The 21,852-nt window shown below is 46.3% G+C and overlaps 1 protein-coding gene across 2 annotated transcripts in view; it reads right to left on the bottom strand.

Annotated features, from left to right (window-relative positions):
• Positions 1-21,852, bottom strand: part of WDR37 (WD repeat domain 37) — a 645,791-nt gene that overhangs the window by 286,301 nt on the left and 337,638 nt on the right. For both annotated transcript variants that reach the window (XM_069211193.1, XM_069211194.1), the window contains exon 9: positions 12,939-13,015. In XM_069211193.1, the coding sequence (XP_069067294.1) occupies positions 12,939-13,015 (77 nt within the window). The remainder of the gene's footprint in view (positions 1-12,938; positions 13,016-21,852) is intronic.

The following is a 21,852-nucleotide window of genomic DNA, read 5'->3' as shown; positions in this document are numbered from 1 at the left end:
GTCCCACTGGTCATCGTGTGGTGGAATAGAGAATTGATCTTCATCATCTCCGTCTTCCCTAAAAAAAACTGGAGTACTGTGCTTGTACAGGAGGTGAAGAAATTGGGGACTATGTGCATGGTGCTGCAGGCAGTGGTGGTGGTCTGAGGTGCACTGGGCTTGAAGCCTTATCCGCCTTTTTCCTATGTTTTGGTGGGATCAGTGTCTCTAAAGCTTCTTCAAATATTAATTGCCTCTTGGCTGGTTGTGCTCTGGTATAAGGAGGTCTTGCCACATTACGACCAGTGTCCGGGAGCGTATGACTAGATGTTCCAGTCTAGAGTTTATTTTTCCCTGAAACTTTTGGAGTACAGGTTCAGATCCGAGCATCTGCTTGGAGTAGGAGTAGGATTTAGGCTCAGATGCGGAATTCGGTACCAATGGTTTTGCTGCCGAGGGTCTTTGGTCAGAATATGCTGTTTTCGGTGTGAAGTGGAGCAGTTTCTCAGTACAGACGGTCTCGACTAATGGTCGGCTTGACTACAATAATGGAGGAGTCTGCTGTGGCTTGTGAGTCTTTTGCTGATCTTTCTTTGTTGAGCCTGGGTGCTTCCGATTCAGCTGTTAAGTGCAGACCATGGCTAGAGGGCACTGGTGGTCTGTGTGAAGATTTTGGTCAGTTGGAACTGGATGGGTGACCATATAGGACAGTTTGCACGGGCTGAGGCTGGGATGGAGGGGGCACAGTACTCACTGCTTGGTCTAGTGGGAGGACCTGCATCTCCAACCCACAGCCTGAGCGGTCTTCAGGTGAAAAGGTGCACTCCACTGCTGCCGAAACCTAGGCAAATCCCTCTTGGTGAAGGTCCTTGTATCCAAAGAGGTCCGATGTGTCTTCAGCGCTGCCACGGGACATCTCAAGTCACTGAGCTCATCAGTTACGCAATGTCTGCTTGGACTGAAAGGACTTGCAGGCCTCACAAGTAGCTTCCTGATGTTCCAGAGAGACGCACAAGTTTCACATCTGACGTAGGTTGGTGTGTGGAATCTTGGTGTGGCAACGAGGACAGAAACAAATAGAGCACCCGTTCCATCATCAGATGGACGCGGCCCAGACAGGACATCGAAAAATAGAGAACTGCCCCAAAGTGCAAAGGCCCACAGGGCCCGCAATTGAGTTGAGTTGCTCCAACGAGGTCAACTTTCAACAAACGATCAATGGGGATCTAGAAATATCTCTGATTGAAACAATACCGACGTGAAGGCCTAAACACTAGGAAACAACTGGAGTCTGTTTAAACCTCCTTAAGATGGGGCTCCCATGCTGGCTGCAAATGGGCAAATGGAAATATCTGTAGAGTCAAGCTTATGAACTTAAATAGGAACATGTGCATTGGCAAGCTACCTTATCACAATACGGGGGGGAAGCTTGTTTATGTGGCAGATGGTTTGGGGACTTCAGGTTAACAGTGCAATACTAAAAAAAAAAAAATCCAAATGGATTTGAGTGCTGAACGTAGGTCATGAGTTACGGAGTCGGAATGTGTGCTCAAAGAAAAGTTTGGTGGACACCTTAGTAATGGTTCCGTCACCTGCCAAACAAATGAGCAGGTAACATCTTTCCTTAATGTTTCAGAAATTTGTGAAAGATGTGCAAAAAATCTGCAACCATAATGTATTCAATGAGACAATTTATGAAAAAATGTACATTGCAGGTGAGGTAAGAAATGCGCCAAAGTTGTAGAGCAGAGCCTCTTAAACAGTACAATCTGAAGAAGAATAGTAGCATGATCACTTAGGTAAGTAATAAGCATTATTATCTCTAACAGAAGGTCTCACTCATAGCGGCTGAAGAAAAGTTATCCAATGTAGAAAAAAGAAACTCTTCCATGGGTGTGGTGGGTCAACTATTTCAATCCATTTTTGCTTGGAACTGAATTTGTTCTAAAGAGTGGGAATAACTAATTGGCCAGGGGGCAGTACACTAAAGGCCACCATGCATTGCAAACAGTGTTTGTGAACACCGACTGGATTACAAATTGGTTTCATTTTGCAACATGAGTGATTTATTACTAATCAGGCGCATCTTAAAGAGACCCTCCCTGGTGATAGTGCAATCAACAAATCTGCATAGTATAACACAATGTGGATCAGTTGAAATCGCAATTGAATATTATTTGAATATACTACTGAATATTATTTAAGTAAGAGGCATTCTGTGATCCTTTGCAAATGCCTGCAAATGCAGGGATGAAGGCTGGAAGGGTCAGTAGACTGGCATGCTTGTGTGCACCTTCGTAGCAGGAAAACATTGTTTTATTAATTTTAAGCATTTTCAATTCCATGCGCATTGAAAGGATTAATGTTTTATTACCAAAAAAAAAGTTTTCTGATAGGAATGACATTGGGCAGAGTATGCAATGGTCCTTTGGAGCGCTGTCTGCTTCCCACATGCCACAATACCCCAAAGGGGTAGCAGTTCCAGGAGGACAGTTTCCCCTATGTGACTGAGATACCACCCCATCAAAGGGATCAGTAACAGTTCAATGTTTCACAACCACAACTGTGGTCACAAACATTTGACATATGCCTTTGAAATTCACAAAGAAGAAGTATACGTTTCCTTCATTCAGTAAGGGCTGCAAAAGCCATTTGCGAATCAGAGATACTTTTCAGACATGCAAAAGGGCTTTGGTAAATTGTAATAAGGTATTTCCCGGTAAAAAAAACAACTTTTCTCCCAGTGACAAGTTTGCAAACTCAAAACATCTCTGATCCTAATTATCCACAGAAGGAAAGCCGAGAGCACCTGGATGTTTGACAATAACACTGAGAGACACCTCCAACAACTGCCTATGGAGTGCCAGTGTCTGCTGGCAAAGCTACAGCTTGCAGTCTGCTGGGTTTCTAAAGATTAAAGAATTGACAGTGAAATATTAAAGGGCAAGAATAAGAGTTTCAACATGGAACATGGATTTTCATGTAACCAACTAAAATGTCCCCTATCTGGAAATAATGAGGAAACTGCAGATTGGTGTTTGATAAACAGTGATGGCTTCCACTGTGGGGATTCCGAAATCAAGAAAGAAAGGCAGCTGAAGGCAAGAATGTTGCAGGCTGTAGGGACCATAACTCCAGACACAGAAGGAATACAACTGTAAATGATATGTATCTCATTTCAGATGCCCAAATGATTTTTCATATGTCACAAAGCCAACTCTTGCAATATAGGAAACTATTCTAAGCATCTGAGGATACATGGACTCATTTCTAGACGACCGAACACCTTATCTACCATACATAACCAATAAGCAGCTTTGTGTAAGCCTTGGCAGAGACACAGTTAAAGATTTACAGACTGTGAGAGAAAAATGGAAGTAGGACTGCAGACTGAAGGTCAAAGAGAAGGAATGGGATAAGGCATATCCATGTTATGAAGGGCAACACCAGGTTTCCATTAACACATTTTAATATCCTAGGTAACCTTCGTGGTACCTCATAAAATTGACCCAAAAACGCACAGTAATTGCCTTCAATGTGGAATAATCCAAGACTGTGTTCCCGTTTGCTGTGGAAACAATACATAGTTGCTACATTCGGAAAATAGATTGATGACTGTTATTATTTCCTCCTACTGTTTTTTTAAAAACTAATAAAGTATATATTTAGAAACGAAGCAGAGCATAACATTAACACTAAATGCTGGATACATTACTGGAGAATTTTTAGATTTGTCAGGGTGCAAATATGCCTACTCTGGGAATAACAAAGTCCAATTTCCATTGAAAAAAGAGAAAGGCTTATAAGCTGGTCTAAAAGAGGAAGGATACGTTACTTAGCTGTAATCCTAGTTCTCGTCCAGGGGAATCCTCATCAAAGTCATAAGCATTGATTATTTCAGTCTACGTACGGGGAACCCAGAGCATATACTAAATACATATATTTAGGTGCTCACTTGTGTCTGGACAAAGTTAAACCTCTCTGGAGTTGCTTTTGCTCATTCCAGGTTGGCTTGGATGGTTGGCTTGAATGCTGTAATACTGTGCCTGGAGTAGTGAAAGGCTTTTGACATTTTACAGCTCGGCTAGGATAGCACTGGACCAATCCTATGCTTAAAGATTTTGCAGTACAAATGGCAAATGACTGTCGCTTTCTAGTTTGGCGTGGATGGCACTGTGCCAATCCTATGCTTAAACACTTTGCTATAAAAACAGACATTTTGAGTGAGCACATCTAGAGTGTTGCTGGTGGTCTAGACTTCTGTATGTCACCGAAAAAATGAACTGACCCTGTCACTTCACTCTCACTGATGGGGAGTGGTGGGATATTGGAGGTTCTGAAAGTCCTAAAGGCACGGTGCCAGTCTTTTCATTGTTATTGCTTCTAATGCAGCCTACTGGCTAGCAATGCCTTGGATGTTTTCCGTCATTCTGCTCTAATAAAACCTGTGTTTTTTTTTTGCACTCTATGCTTTCTCTTTTTTCTGTGTTACAGAAATGTGAGTATGACAAGAATGTTTTAAAGGAAATCTCAATGTAAGTAGGCATATATATAGTATACGCTCCTGGATCCCCGCACACTGGCAGGAATATTCAGTGTTTATGACTATTGATGAGGATCCCCTGGAAGAGAACACACATTTATTTCATTAAATAACCCAATAACCCAAGCAGTAATGATCTCATAGGCAAAGTTAGGAGTTTCAACAGGAATGATTCAGTTGGCTTTGATGGAGAGAGAGGAAGAGTTGAAAGGATCAAATTGAGGAGACAATGCATTGCATATGTATTTTGTAGCAAAGAGTATTTTAACTGGGTTTTCACGCAATTTGGGAATGACACGTAGTTTCAAACATATCCCCGGCTTTCTGATTATGTGGACAAGAATCAATCAAATTGGATATATGATGGTTAATAGGACAGACATATGATGATAATGTTTTGAAGTGGGATTCAAGATCGTTAAATCAGTCAAGAATGCTTACCTAGCTCATTCCTTTTCGTTATGGGTTTACATATTCTGATATTTGGAGGATATTTCATTCATTTCTGTAAATGGAATTTCTTGTAACATGGAAAGATTTCTTATATCCCAAGCCCAGATTTACCGTGACTAACAGGGATTTGTATTGCTCAGGATTTGAGATGTTATAATAAAAATAAAAAATACAAATAAAACAGAAGACAGACTTCTGTTAACATAGGAAGGGAAAGACTTTTGTGTCCACAGAAGGGAAAGTGACATCAGTATAAGACTATGAAGAAAGAGATTTCTTTGCTAGATTCAGGGAATAAAAACATGCAGGATTTTGCAAACATGTGAAGGAAGAAATAAAAGAAGGAATTATTTCTAAAAGGGATCATGTTAAATGTGGAGAACACATTACACCAATGCATTAACTGGAAAAAGAGCATCCACGGCCCCTAAAAGTTTAGGGAAAGGCTGATTTATGTTTGAATGTAATTACGTACATGATCTATTTTTGTCGCTACAAACTTGATTTTGGATTGAGTAAAGTACTACATATTGATACCCCTTAAGATTGTTCACCAAAATACACTGGTTTTGTTCAGAAATGTAAAGTTGATCGAGGTTTACATTTCTAACAATAACTTAAATGAATTTACTAAGAAACTGCATTTGATTGGCAATTGAAAATACTTCTTTGGAAAAACGTTTGGTCTGAATGCAAAGGATGGAAATTTTGTTTAAAAGAAAGTTAATCTTCCATCACAAAAATGAGTGCTTGATGTGGCTGGTGAAATGTAAACACAATCGTGGCTCTTCTGAGGTACAGGGACAGCGGCAGCAGTCCCTAAACAGCTGAAAACCTTAAAAAGTGAACATTTAGCAAAACAGATGAAATGTGTTTATTTTAAGAGTATGGGAATTAAATTAATAATTTGTAATAGATGGGAAGACAGGTAATGAAGTGAATTTGAATAATGGAAGCGATCAAATGAAGAAATATGGCAAAGTGAAAAGATAGAGGAGGGGCGTGGCCTGGCCTGCCAGCAAGATGCCTGTCAAAGTGTGAGGCTCTGCTGGGCTTAGGGCCTTTTACTTCCATTTCTCCTCTCAGAGCGGCTGTTTTTTCAGATTCCCTTCATGGATGCCCCCCTCGGGATTGACGTGCTCCCAGGGGGCCTGAGTTTGGGATCCCTGCGCCGCCTGGCGTTCGTTTTGCTCCGCCCGACCGGATGGTCGGAGCTGCCTGGATTACGGCTGCGTTGCGCGGTCGCGCGTCCCCTTGGCCGCCTTCTCCCCTACGGGGGTGCCGCCTGAACAGCAAGGCGGCTCGTTGTACTCCTGGGCTGGGGGGAGCGGTGAGCCCCCTTCCTGGAGGACTGCTCGGCGGTCGGGTTCGGACCGCAGCCTCTCTGTTCCTCTGCTTGGGGGGCCTGGATGACTGTGCGCCTTGTGGCGCCTGTGTTTGGACGGCGGCGGGCGACGGGGTGTGCTCGGACTGGCCCTATTGAGTGCCTCTCAGGATATGGAGACAGCTTGTCGGCTGCTGGAGGCCTCCTCCGTGGTTGCTGATTGAGTGGGCGGCACTGGCGGCTTGCCTGCTACCTGACGAGGTGAGGAGTGGCTGACGCGGATTGTTTTTTCCTGTGGGAGGCCGCCTGAGCCTATTGTAGCCCTGGGGTGCACCCGTGGCAGTTCTCGGAGAGGAGCCCCAACGCCGGCTGGTTTGGGCCGGGGGGCTCCTGCGGCGTTTCTGAGGGCAGGGGATGGACGCCAGCCCCTGGCTTGCCCTGCGTGCTGCAGATTTAAAGTGAGCCTGGTGGCTCGGCTGTGAGGTGCTGTGACCGGGGATCATGCTGCCTGGCGGACTCCAGACGCCCCGGTGGGCTCCAGGGGTGGAGTGTGACTGCGGATTAGCTGGCTGGTCTCTGCTGCCTGGAGGCCCCTAATCGACTTGGAGGGGACAAGTGTGGCGCTCTGGTCGTCCAGGGTGCTAAAACTCACCTTGCCCATATCTTCAATTACAAGGGCGCCACCTAAGGAATCCTTTCACACGCAATCCAGCAATGGGGCCAAATCCAAGGCCCCACCAAAAGAGCAGCAGCCAGCAACCGGAGAAGCCAGGAAACGAGGCCTGCCAGGTGAGTATCAGCACTCCGGACGACCAGAGCGCCACACCTGTCCCCTCCAAGTCGATTAGGGGCCTCCCGGCAGCAGAGATCAGCCAGCTAATCCGCAGTCACACTCCACCCCTGGAGATGCTGGTAAGAAGAAGGGGGGCCCTTCGGCTTCCCAGTCCGGGGATGTGTCAGTGGAGGTGGGGGACCCGGACGCATCAGTTAAGGCCATGTTTCAGGACCTTAAGAATAGCCTGGCTGGAATAGACGCTAAGCTTGACCACCTGACTGTGCAATTGAACAAAATAAAGGCCAGAGTGGATGATCATGACTCCCTGTTCGATCGATTGGAGCCTTGCGTTTCAGAGCTGGAGGATCAGCAGTCGGGTGAGCGAGAGCAATTGTTGCGTATGGAGCGATGTTGGAGGTCATATGCAACAAGAATGAAGATTTGGAGGCGCGTTCCAGGCGCAATAACATTAGAATTGTTGGACTGGCGGAGTCCACGGACATGGGCAGGATGGAGGATTTTGTAGAGCGCATGCTGTCAGAGCTATTCCCTGGGGAGCTATCCCGACTGTTGGTGATGGAGAGGGCTCACAGGTCTTTGGGGCCTCGGCCTCCACCTGGAACTCCCCCGCGCCCCATTGTTGACGGCTGTTGAACTACTGTGACAGGGATGTTATCCTCCGGCTGGCCAGGGAGCGGCGCCCGGTGGTCTACAAGAATACTGAATTACAGATTTTTCCGGATTACACCCCCGGGGTGCAGGCTGCCCGCAGGGCCTTTCTGCCAATTAAACGAGCGCTCAGTCAGACAGATGCCTGATTCTCACTCATCTATCCTGCAAAACTGAGAGTTCAACATGGTGGCAAGATGCATTACTTCACCGACCCGAAGTTGGCGGCTAAGTTTGCTAAGGCGATTCCCAGGAGGTCTGCCGCCGTGGCCTCCGGCGCTTCTGGCACCGAGCGGGCTGACTTGAGTGACACTGACTGACACGGTTGCGATGTTAATTGCGATGAGCTGTTTACAAATTACAGTTGGGGGTCCATTATTATTGTGATATATGTTATATCAGCCACTCCATAGTTTAGTTGACATGAGGCCCCTCTCGCCTTTCCCTCCCCTACTCCGTTGGGATGGATGGCCTGACTTTCGCCCCTTGGATGTGTCCTCATCTCATGTTCTATGTTCTAGGTTGGGTTTATGAGGTCAGGGTGGGTGGGTTTTTTGCTTTGACCCGTTGGGTGGGTCTGCGTGGGAGGAGGGTGGTGTTATGTTTGTTCTTATTCTTTTTTTTTTCGCTGTTACCTCTTCTTTTCTTTCTCGCCTTGAATTTTGGCAGTGAGTTTGGGGGGGGGAGGCGGGGGAGCGCATCGCTTTGGTCTGGATGCATGGATGGTGTTGGGGGAGATTACATTAGTTTGTTGTCTCACTTGGAATGTGCGTGGCTTGAATGATGGGCAAAAGGTGCGGCTCATGTCTGCTTATGTTAAGCGTCAAAAGATCGACATATGTATGTTGCAGGAGATGCATTTGGTGGCTGTTATGCTCCATAGGTTGAGGGCTGGCTGGGTTGGAGAATCGCATGGGGCGGTGTTTTCAAGCTATGCGAGGGGTGTGGCGATTTTGCTTCAGAGGGGGCTGCACTGGCGCACCCAGAAAGCGATCATTGATCCGAATGGTAGATATGTCTTTCTGGGTAGAATGCTGCTCGATAGACCTTGTAGACTTGTCTCGGTGTATGGTCCTACTACTGACGATCCTGAATTTTTTCGGGAAGTGTGGCGCTTGGTTGAGTCGCTGGGTTGTGGTGCTGTGATCTGGGGCAGGGATTTTAATGTGGTTTTGGACTCAGCGGCAGACCGCGAGGGTCTGGGCAGTGTGCAGCATGTCACCGCTGTCGGGGCTCTATCGACTGTGATGGCTGATGGTGTTCTGGTAGATTTGTGGAGGGTGAAGCATGGGGTTGAGAGGGAGGGCACCTGTGTCAATTATGTACACAATAGTTGGTCCGGTCTTGACCGTTGGCTGGGTACGAGAGATGTCGAGCTCTGAACACAGACTGTGGATCATTTGGCTTGCACGTTGTCCGATCACTCGCCGGTTAAACTGGTGCTGGCAGTGCCTGGTGGGCCTGGACGTGCGTATATGTGGCGGCTGCCGCATGGGGCACTACGAGCTCGGCTGGAACGCTGGGGGAGGCGTTCAAGGTGGTTATCTGCGGGGGTGTCTCTCGAAACAACACGGTGTTTTGCGGTTGCAGAGGCGGGAGCTGGCAGCTCTGGAGGTTCAGATCGTTGATTTGGAGAGGCGTCTGGTGACGGATTGGTCTGGCGCTACATTAGCGGCTCTTCGGAGTGCGTGATGTCTGCTTCCTGGGGAAGTTTGCCAGAGCAAGGCGCTACCGGGAGGGTGAGAGGGCCGGGCGTACACTGGCAAACCTGCTGCGTAAGCCTTGGGCCAGTAATTATATTACTGAAATTGATAGCTTGGAGGGTGAGCGTGTGGTAGGGACGGAGGGCGTAATGCAAGTGTTTACTAAATTCTTTGCGGTTTTCTGTACACTCAGCCTTCCGGGCTGGATGATGAGGCGGCGCAGGCTTATTTTTCGGAGATTAGTTTACTCTGGTTTGATGAGGCTCATCGCTCTTATTTTGATGCCCCCTTTTGGGAGGAGGAGATGAAGTCGGCGATCCGTAATCTGCCCGGGGATAAGGCACCTGGCTTGGATGGATTGACTCCTGCGCTCTATAAAGAATATTCTGATCTTCTTGTTCCTCAGCTTTTAGAGGTTTACGCGGAAGCTATGGAGACTGGCGTTCTCCCTCCCTCCCTTCGGGAAGCCTTGATTGTTACAATTCTTAAGCCTGGTAAGGATCCCCGTTGCTGCGATTCGTACCGTCCGCTCTCAATGATTAACATAGATAATAAAATTTAGGCTAAAATGATTGCCACACGCCTGCAGCCATTGTTGCCGAAGCTGGTGCTTCCTGATCAGTCGGGATTTGTACCGGGCCGCTCTACGTCACATGATCTGCGTACATACTTTGCGGTGGCAGGCTCGGTTGATGCTGAAGATGATGCAGTCACGGTGTACCTGGATGCCACTAACTTTCGACTCTTTAGCATGGAAGTATATGTTTGCGCTGCTTGCTTGAGTGGGTTTTGAGTGCGCGGTTTGTCCAATTGATCCGATTGTTGTATTCGGGGCCTACGGCTCGGCTGAGACTGAATGGCAGACTCTCCGATCCCTTCAGAGTGGCTTGTGGGACGCTTCAGGGATGCCCTTTGTCTCCGCTGCTTTTTGCGATTGCGATGGAGCCGCTGGCGGCGTGTCTGCGATTCGGCAGCGATCCATACTGATCTCCATGTATGCAGACGACATCACGTTATATATGCGCGACCCGCACTTGAATCTCAATGTCCTGCTTGATGAGATTGTGCGTTTCGGTTCCTTTTCGGGTATTGTGATTAACTGGTCCAAGTCGGTAGTACTGCCCCTTTCTGAGGGGTTGGGGAGATTCCCCTCCCGGTATCCTATTGAGTGGGCAGATGGTCTGGTGCGCTACCTTGGGGTGTGGTTGAGTCGTGTTGTGGAGACACTATGGTCCGCCAATTATGGTAGAGCTATTTCATGGATGGAAGACAAGGTCGAGGAGTGGCACTCGTTGCCGCTGTCCCTCATAGGTCGTATTGCCATTGCTAAGATGGTAGTGCTGCCTAAATTCTGTACCTGTTTGGGAATATCCCTATTGTTCTTACTGTGAGCTTTCTGAGACGCTTACGCTCAGCTTTGATATGGTTGGTCTGGGCGGGCGGACAGCCTAGAAATTCCTGGGAGAAACTGACGTTACCATTTGAGCTGGGAGGTCTGGCCGCCCGACCTGGAACTCTACTATCATTGCGCGCAAGCTCATTTTGCGTATTACTGGTTACACCCGGTTCGTTACTTACCGCACTTGGAGCCTGAAAAAGTGATAAGGTGTGGCCGGAAGGCCTGCCTCGTATTATCGGGAACCCCTCTCGATCTAGGCCGCGTGATGTTGACACTGTGGCCTGTACTTCTATAGCCTGGTTGACTCTACAGCGCAGTGATGGCGCGTGTGAACCTTTTGCTCCCTCGTTACCTGTTCTGGCTGTGGCGGATGAGAGGATGTATTGTGATGCAAGGCTGTGTGCCTTTTTGCAGGACTCTCAGCTGTCTGCCCTGGGTGATTGGTTTGTGGAGGGGCGACTGATCTCCCCGGAGGCTGCGCTTGGGGATGAGCATGATTGCTCATTGAATAGGCTGTATGTATTGCAGATCTACACAATGTTACGTGCGCGCTTCTCTGGTCTCCCTGTGAATCCATTGGTGTGTCGGGTCCTGGAGGTGGTGTGCACAGCGGGGTCTCCTCGCGGGCTCGTTACCAAGCTCTATAACTGTTTGATGGGCCGGGGGGGGAGGGGGTGTTGCTGTGACGGCTAAAGCTAAATGGGAGGCTGATCTTGGCGAGTCCATCTCAGAGGAAGCGTGGAAGAACTGCTGTTCGCATATGAGAGCGCTGTCCCCTAATTATAGGCTGCCTCTCATTCATTTCAAATTTCTGCATCATTTGTATTACACCCCTCGGGGCTGCATGCCATAGGGCTGCGTGAGGATTCCTGTTGCGAGAGATGCCAGGCCCCTGATGCAGATTTTTTGCACCTTGCGTGGTATTGTGGGGACATTCACAATTACTGGGTGGAGGTCATGCACATGATTGAGGAGATGACTGGCTTGGTTTTGCCCTTCTCACCAAAGTTGGCTCTCCTTGGAATGGTAGATGTTGTTTCGTCAGCTAATAGAAGACTTGTGGGTCTGCTGCTTTTGTTGGCTAAGCGCAGGGTGGTGAAGTGCTGAGGACGTGGAAGGTCTCCTTGCGGGTCGGAGTGGTTGTGAGATGCCGCTTTTTGCCAGGAGCAACTAATGATTTTCTGGGAATTGGTCCCTGAGGGCTCTCGGCCTCGGGACATTTGGGCTCCATTGCGCTCCTTTTTGGAATCTTCTCAGTGTGGCTGATGCTGCGATTATTTATAGCCGCGCGCAGGGCTGCTTCATCCTCCAGCTTTTTTTCTTCTGCCCCATGATTGCTTTGAGTTAATGGAAGTCTGTGCTCTCCCCCTGCTCTCTCTCTTTGACTATTGTTTTTCTTGTTCTGTTGGCTGTGTACGGCCTTTTTGCCCACTGACTGCGAACAGTTTTTATGCTGGTCTTTTGTCTCTTGCAGGCTCATGTTACTTGATATTAATGCTAATGCTATTATAGGCGTTTTTTGTGAAGAATCTTTCAGTTTGTTTTTGGAGAGTTGTAGCATTGGTGCCGGAGCTGTATACTGCAAGAGACTTGAATTGCATCATTTTGTGTTTCTATATATTGGGCTGTTTTGTTGTACATGTTGCTACTTCTGAATAATCCAATAAATAAAATAAAATTAAAATAAAAAAAAAGTGAAAAGATAGAGGGCACCACTTTCATGGGAGATGGACAGGAGTCCACAAGGAAGGCATAGGAGTGAGAAAACCATGTGTTTAAATAGTGTGCAAAGCATGGTAAAGGTTGCGCTTTAACATTCTAAGAGAGTTCTAGCTGTAGAAAGACTCATGGTAACTACAGTTTAGTTGGGTTGGTAAAATAAACAATTCACAAGGTTTATAGTTCATCCAATCAACTACAAGTGTGATTAATTAAAAGATGTGCTCGCTCCAGGGTTTACTTTAATACATAACAAAATTATTTTTGTATTAATATTTCTAAATGTTTGTTTATACATCTACTGTGCTGATTATGTTTTACTTTATAACTCTGAAACATTTTTTTCTGTCAATTGGTATGCCTTTACAGCTTACGCTGGTGTCTGCAGCTGGCTGAGGAGTCGGCAATTGCACCATAAACCGCCAGATGTGCGCTGTTTGGTCTCCAGATGCTGCAAATAAAGGGGAAATAGATTGCATTGGCACATTTCCTTAAATGACTGATGATTTAGCTATTATTTTGCTGGACATGTGATTCATAACATTGATACTAATATGCAGCATAAACTCTTGCTAAATCACAGAGTTATACGTGTGACAATTTAGTTTACGATCTCTCCAAATTAATATCTCAAAATGAAGTGATGCCCCAAATAATGAAAACAAAATATGCTAGAATATTGTTATCTTATACTGCAGAATTATTCTCCACTCATATCATCAGCCTCTGAAGTATAAAACAACTTGTGCACTTAGTTAAATCTACCCTTAAATATGTTAAAACATTTTCTTGTACTTCACCTCTAAATCCATTTCATGAATTAATGTGTATGAAAGGTGCTATCCTGATGGGAATTTCAGTTGAAGTAACAGTCTCTTGAGCATGAATGACTTTTTTGAGGCTAACATTACTTTCATCTGGAATTTATTTAAGAGATTGGTAGAGTCTCTCTATACTGCCTGCAACTAGTCTACACATTGTATGCTCAGCTTATTACTTTTGGGAAGACCCCATGATGAAGGAGGAAATGCTACCTGACTGTAATAACAGCTTAAGTGTCTTGACATTTTGCGTTTTAACCTAGGTAATTACTATGCCATACTGGTCTTTCAGGAAGATATGGACTGTTGATTAGTTTTGTCTGCCTAGTTTTGAAATATTTATTGGCCTTGTGATACCTAATAACCATGGACTGCTGAGCAAAGAATTAGGAATTTGCCTTGGTTTATTAGGAACTGTGAATAAAGAAAACACTGTCCACTGCATACCACATATAAGCTGTTAGAATAATTTGATGGCTAGTGCAACACAGTAGAAAATACTATTACAGTGAACATATATTTTCACCAGGTAAGATTAATTTATTTCATACACTGAGTGGCGACTTCAAAGCCCCGATTCTATGGTTTTATCAAAAGGTGGACTTTTTTTTTTAAATCATAGCCCAGTATCATTAGATAGAATCTCAGGCATTGACACCTTCCCTTACCGGTTAAGCCATAGTCAACATCTCATATTTCCATAACTAAACTGTATATTTAATTAGTGGCATACAGTAGCTACTGCAAAGTGAAAACTCTTATTTGTGAAATGAAGTTGGGAGCGGATATGATCCCATCATGAAAGTGCACTAATACTAATTTTAACGTTCAGTAGACATTGTATGACAACCAGCCTCTATCCAGCTAAAATGCATTAGCAAACCACTGAGTAGGCAAATACTTTTCATTTATGAAAGCATGGCATTTAGTGAAACTCAAAAACACTTGTTAACACATATATTAAATCTAAAAAACAAGGCGAGGGCAACTGATTTTACATGGGCTGACTGTACTGCAAACCTATTAGGTGCTGGTATGCAGACCTAAATGTATTTTAGTTTCCCTTTAGCTCCTGTTGAACCAGAGTTAACTGATTGCTTCCATTAAGAGCTGCTAATGATGTAATGTCACATGCCCAGATGCTATACCATTAGTATTGTACAGCAAAATATATACAAAACATTCTAAACTCATGTGAGCAGAAATGAGTGTTCCATGGTTATTCTCAATGTTAAAGGCCATCAAATACTGGAGATGGGGCAGGATGCACCTGCTTGTTCCAATCTATTAATAATCAATTAATGATTTACTCACTAAAATGTTCTTTTGAGACAAAGGTGTTTGATAAAGTTTGTTTTTTAACTTATGAAGATAGCTCTAGAAGTTTCCGATCCTTACGGAAAAGTTTTCATCAGGTAATGTCAAGAATTCACAGTTAATGTTCATGGTGAGCCATGTGCTGGCCTCAGGTACTGCTTTACTGCATTCGGCATCTGTTGACTTCTCCAAGGCATCTGGTCATCTGGATCAAATGCTGCTCTGGCACAAACCTTCGGAATTGGACTTTCCATCATCATTAATACCCGGATTCAGATGTTCATTTTAACTACATTAGCTGGAGCTACTAATATTCCTTTGATAACACAAAGAACAGTAACTGGCACCAACGCTTTTAAACATATGCATGAGTTATCTAGAAGCTGCACAAACATCAGCTAAAGCATTTCCACCTATAATGGGAGCACATACGATGAGAGCACTGTAATGTTGATGACATAACTTGCCATTATGAGATCATACATTTAGATGCTTACAGAGGTTGGTCAATGATGAAATAGGGTACACCAGCGTACCTAATTACAAGAGTAAAGACACAGCATTTGACAAATTAATGGGCAATACAACTGCTGGTACATAGACCAAGTAAAGCTACTGACAATTACAAAATTATAAATATTTAGGAATAATCTGCAATAATAAATTAAAAGTTTTCATTGAATTTGCATGAGTAGTGTTCAGCAAGGTTTTAATTACAGGTATGATGGCCATTGTCTGCGTTTAGCAGTAGACGTACACCATTCATAGATCACCAACTCCCTAATCTATAAAGGCTTGATTTAATCCCTGTTGGTTATTATTTCTATGGATGTGACAGATTGCATGCGTGAAAAATCTGTCAGAAGTAGAACACCCACTGAAGTTATCAAACTGTAGATCAGACTCATGTGTAGCTGGGCTACCTCATTAATCGTCATTATTGTTTTTTTAAATTGAGCAAAGCACTCAAATTACCTTATCTGACTGGGCGTGGAAAGATCTGCTTCATAAAAACACACTTAAGTATCAGTGTAACAATTTCATGTCCAATGGGTCCATCATACAGGTCTGCAAGATTACGAACTTACACAGACTACTGCCACATCATACCAGGCGGGTTTAGCTTTCATAACCTCAAAGGAAGTCCATCACAAATGTTGTTTCTACTTTCTAAGTAGGCTTTTTTCATGATCATAAGTTACAAATCTACATAGAGTCAGAAAACTGTGCTTTAACATCTTTTCTTGCAAGATCCTGTTTGAAATGACCTGAAAATTCTATTAAGGGCATAACTTCTGCAGCTAAATTGTTGCTTGAGGCATTGAGTCATGAATGCAATGCTATTATTAGCATTACTATTTTAATTAAATGCTCAAATTATGATTATTATGCTTTAAGCAAATTTAGGGCCCGATTTAGAATTTGGCAGACAAGTTACTCCATCACAAATGTGACGGATATTCCGTCTGCGGTCTTATGATTTCCATAGGATATAATGGAATTGTAATACAGTGGTTAGGTTATCTGTCAGGTTTGTGACGGAGTGACACCATCAGCCAAACTGTAAACCAGGACCATAGTGCTGTAGATGAGGCCCTTGATCATTTATTAGTTAAGAGTATATGGTTTTATTAAACCTTGTTTAATTTTAGCAAGAAACAGTCTGAGCACTGAGTATGCTTCTCCAGAGTAAACTGCCACCTACAAAGCCACCAAACTGTCAGGATTTCATAGAGTCCTCTTTTGATGTGACTTCCTACCTGATTTCCAGTGCTAGGAGAGTTATCTCTTTTCTCAGTGTAAGGGCAAAAATCCATGTCAGGGGGTACCTGCTGCCCCATTTTCACCATTATATCTTTGACTTAAAGAATAAGGGCCTCTTAATTGATCCATGGCACCTAGCCCACCCACGGGACAGGGAATATTCCTTCATTTCAACGGTTCAAGGCTCCCAGTCCAGGATTGATTACTTCTTGACATCCCATAGGACAGTGGCGCTACTCTGTGACTCCCGTCTCCTAGCGGCTGCACTCTCAGATCACTCTCCAGTCCTCCTCACTTTGGACCTGGGGCTTACCTCCACAGGACGCAAACAGTGGTGACTGAAGTTTCCTGCTAACACACCCCCCATGGCAAAACCCAACTACGGTCCCACATCTCTTGCAGATAATAAGGGTTCTGTTTCCTCCTGTAGAATGCTATGGGCAGCAGCGAAAGGGCAATTGATGAGAGCCGCAGCCCTCACCAATTCCTGATAATGTTCCCAACAAATAGACCTGGAAGCACAGATACTGAACTACACGCGCATAAACACCACAGATCCCTCTCCACTCAATCACCGAAAACTGGAATGGGCCAAGATGGACCTTAACGCCCTTTATACCTCGAAGGTCGAAGGTTGAATATGCTCTTCAGAGACTGAGAGGGCACCATTATGAACATGGGGGGAAGGCAGCTCGCCTTCTGGCAGCGCAGCTGCACCAACAGGAAGCAGCACTTGCCATCCCGGTTATACAAACTGCTAACAGTGACATTATCACCCGCCTCCAGGATATTGTCCGCATGTTTGTTGACTTCCACCAGGCTCTTTACAATCCCGAAACGACCGAAGACCCTGCACGCCTGACTGCATTCCTAGCTGACCTCCGACTGCCCAAACGTGCAGAGAAGGGCAGAGACTTACTACAGGGCGAGATTAGTAAGGAGGAAATCACACATGCCATTACCAAACTTTGGGGGTTATTCTAACTTTGGAGGAGGTGTTAATCCGTCCCAAAAGTGACGGAAAAGTGACGGATTTACCACCATCCGTATTACGAGTCCATTATATCCTATGGAACTCGTAATACGGCTGGTGGTATATCCGTCACTTTACCGTCACTTTTGGGACGGATTACCAATCCTCCAAAGTTAGAATAACCCCCTTTAATACCACAAAGCGCTGGGCGAGGATGGATTCCCAGCGGAATTCTACAAATGGGCAGATGCAGATGTGGTGGACTCCCTATACGAAGCCTTCCAGGATGCGACCTGTCTCCAACAGGGCGGCCGTGGTGGTCCTCCCCAAACAGGGTAGGGACCCCCTTACTATGTGGCAGTTACAGACCAATCTCCCTTTTGAACGGCGATATTCTAATCCTGGCCAGAGTCCTGGCTTCTTGGTTACGGAAAGTCATTCCGTCCCTCGTTCACCACACTCATGTGGGGTTCTTGCCTGGCCGCTCCTCCAGGAATCACCTACACACCCTAGCTCATACGCTCTGTTCCGCCAGGGCCTTACTTGACGAAGCCCTCGCCCTATCCCTGGATGCGGAAACGGCGTTTGACAGAATAGAGTGGTGGTACCTCTTCCGAGTGCTATGCCATTTTGGACTGGATGATGACTTTATAAACAAAGGTCCGGTTTATGAGGTGACCAAGATGGCGATCGGAGCGGCAGCATAAACCGCAGCTCCGTCGCTCAGCCCGCACAACTATCCTGTCGCTAAGCTCCTAGCCCCCCCTGGGGCAGGGTGAGGGGGCCGTTCGGGGGACCCCGAAGTGCTGCACCATTAACCGAGTCCGCGGCTTTGGGGATGCTGCGATCCCGGAGGGAAAAAAAAGCATCGCCAAGATCGGCGCTCGCCTCGTGGACCGCCTAGCCCAGCTGATTGGGGGCTGCGCGCTCGGCGTGCCGGAGCCGTCACTCGGACCCCGTCGCCACCAGAGAGGTAAGGGCTCGACGCCGCGACCCCGTCGTGTGCGCCGGAGCTGTCCGCTGGCCCACGGGGGGCTGCCCGGCGTGCACAGGGCCGGCCGAGTCCTCCCGCAAGCGGCCCTGCTCCGTTGAACGCTGCGCCGGAGCGCGCCTGTTAGACCCGATCTCATTCCTCCCGATGGGTGCCCGCGCTTCGTCCTGAAGCTATGTCCCATACTTGGGACTTCTGAAACTTAATACAGGCGCTGTTGACGGCTCGGGAGGCGGCCTGGAAAAAGGCATAATTGGACACTCGCAGGATCGGTAGCCGCCATTTTAGGTGCCTCGGACCTCGGTGGGACCAAGTTCCTGCAGGTCAGTAATACCGTACTCGTCAGCAAAGAAAACTAAACTGCACAAGCGCCCCCCGTAAACGTGTTGCATACCAGGTGCACTGACTGGCCGCATTTGAGTAATAACATCACCCCAAGCCCCACTGTGCCCCCCCTAAGGCACCAAGAAAGCTAGAATTAGTGAAGACAATGTAATTGGTGCAGGAGGGTAGCGGCAGAGACAGAATAAACTGTGGACGAATCCCTGGGGCACAAGTAGCGCAGATAAAAACATAAGGGGAGCCTCCTGGCGATACTCGTCAGGTCGAGGCTCCACAATAAGTTAAACATTTCTTTCAAGAAAACCTAAACATCCAGCACAAACACTGCTTCCACCTGATCTGGAAGCGCCATACCCACGCCTCCTCAACAACGTGATACCCGGCTGACACAGCCAACTGCAGCCTCTTTAAGCAGATAGTCAACGCTTCTAGCTGCTCCTTCTCCGGTTAATCGCCGGACGTGAGCCCCGGACGGCCGGCTTGCCACAACACTTGATCTGGTGGCTTTCGCCGCAGGGACCCCAAATGCAACACTAATTCACAGTCACTGCTGCATCTCTCAAACCAAAATGGACCACACTACAACATCCCCTCCGGAAGCTCACGCCACTGCGCAATCAACATTACAGAAGCTGGAACTAACTTTACAATCACATACTTTACAATTTGAAAAAATCCTGCAAGCCATTCTAGACACTAAGACCACCTTGGAAGCCAAAATAGGCTCTGTAACAGAAGATCTCAATATCCTTCGCACTGATCAACACGCTCTAGCCGATAGAGTATCCGAACTTGAAAAAGACACGGCGTCCCTGCCTGGCTCCATGAAAGACCTGCAACTACAGCTAACACAACTGTCAACAGATGTTGATTTCTTAAAGCGCAGAACAGAAGATGCAGAAGGCAGGTCTCGCCGCAACAACATACGCCTGGTCGGATTCCCTGAACACGCAGAGGTCTTAAGTGCGGAACTGTTCATTGAGCAATGGCTCATAGACACAATCCTCAAAAATAATATCCCGAAGTTCTTCTCAGTTGAAAGAGCACATAGAATTCCAGGCAGACCTCCAGCACCTGGCTCACAACCACGCCCTCTTATAATAAGACTCCTTAACTACCGAGACAGAGACCTTATCCTCCAACTATTCCGCAAATCAGGCCCAGTGTGCTGCGAAAATGCTACGATAACAGCTTATCCAGACTTCACAGCAGAAGTGAAAAAAAAACGTAACTCCTTCTACCGTGTTAAAATATGCCTTCGCAAACACGATATCAAATATGCACTGATGTTCCCAGCCAGACTTCGGATACAGGATGACTCTCGCTCCTTCTTCTTCACCACCCCGGAAGATGCCTGGACCTGGCTACATGCCAAAGGCCTAGCGGACCCGGTGGACGCAAGCACTCAAGACGACAAGAGATCTCTCTCCACGAGGAACCGAAAACAACGCAAGAGACAAGGAGCCAGACCCTCACCTGAGCAGGCAAAATCCGAGCGCTCTCGGCTCCTTCGAACAACATCCAATTTTGTCAATGCTTCCTCCACCGCCCTACCCTTGCAAACGGAAATCGAACAGGAACAAGATCTAAACTCTGATTCAACTGAGTCCACATGTGGTCCTCTTCTCACACCACGCACAGCGGACGACATCTGATGAGTGATCGGACTAGCTCACTTAACGCCTAAAAGTTTAATCGCAGCTTCTTTGAGGCTCCTACACGTGGTCTTGCAGTCAACGGGTGCCCCCCGTCCGACGTGCTTCGCCTTTTAAACTATGCGAAACTCGGGCAGGGTAAGACCGTACCTTTGCACCAACGCTAACTGGCACCCCCCTGCTCCATATGGACAATTACCTCACACTGGATTTTTCCGGTATTGTTTTCTATATGTTAATAGTTTATTCGTTGTATGTTGTTTTAGGGTGCACCTCTATATTAGGAGTAAGGATCTATAGAAGGCGGGCCAAATATAAAAAAAGCAGCAAACACACAAGAGACGCTGACTGTAGCAACAAAAATACAGCTCACAGCTTGTTTCTTGATTGTCGGACAGTCACAGCGACTGAGTCCCATAACAATGTCAATACCAGGTCGTTAGATAATTATAATCCCGATCATATAACACACACAAAACAACTATGGCCACTCACAAGCACCCAGGAACCCTAAAATATAAAACACTCACATGGAACGTTAAGGGTATGGCAAATCCTCGGAAACACCAAAGGGTTCACGCCTTTCTCACAAGACATCAAATACACATAGCTTTGCTACAGGAGACACATTTCACCAAATCTATCCTAGACACCAAACGTTCAAAATGGAAGGGGCAATTATATGGCACTACTTCTTCGTCCTTTGCTCGCGGAGTAGCCATCTGGATAGCACCCAGGGTCCCGTTCGCGCCTTCCCGCACGCAATGTGATCCAAACGGTAGATATGTAATACTTGAAGGCGCCTTAGACGGGTCCCCATTAGCCCTGGTCGCACTATACTCCCCAAACACGAACCAGCGCGACTTCTTATCCACGCTCACTACTGCCAACCTTAGCGACCCCACATTGGAAAGCATATGGGGAGACGACTTTAATAGCGTCCTAGACACTCAAATGGATCGCTCATTTCCCCCACTCATTGCAGCCCCCGCCAATCGTGCTTCAAAATCTCTGGCGCAGTGGGCATCAAACAATGGACTAAGAGATATATGGAGGGGGCATCATCCCACTCACCGCGAGTACTCTTACTTCTCCCCAGTCCATAAACTGCATACCAGGATAGATATATTCTTTGTATCCGCCACTGTTAATCACAAAATATGCTTATCTGAATATTTAGCACGCACGATATCAGACCACAACCCATTATGCCTAACATTGGCATGGGGACACATACATACTCGGATACCAACATGGCGTTTGCAACCAGAAGCCCTCCTAGATCCTCCTTTTCAAAAAGATATCTCCAAAAGTTTAACCGATTACTATCTATCAAATAAAAATACAACCCCATCCCGTGCCATAGAATGGGACGCTCATAAAGTGGTGATAAGGGGTCACTGCCTTTCGGCCACGGTAGGTGTC

The sequence above is a fragment of the Pleurodeles waltl genome, chromosome 10 (genome assembly GCF_031143425.1).
Source record: "Pleurodeles waltl isolate 20211129_DDA chromosome 10, aPleWal1.hap1.20221129, whole genome shotgun sequence".
Taxonomy (NCBI): domain Eukaryota; kingdom Metazoa; phylum Chordata; class Amphibia; order Caudata; family Salamandridae; genus Pleurodeles; species Pleurodeles waltl.
The sequence above is the reverse complement of the archived record's forward strand: the minus strand, read 5'-3'. Positions and strand labels throughout refer to the sequence as shown.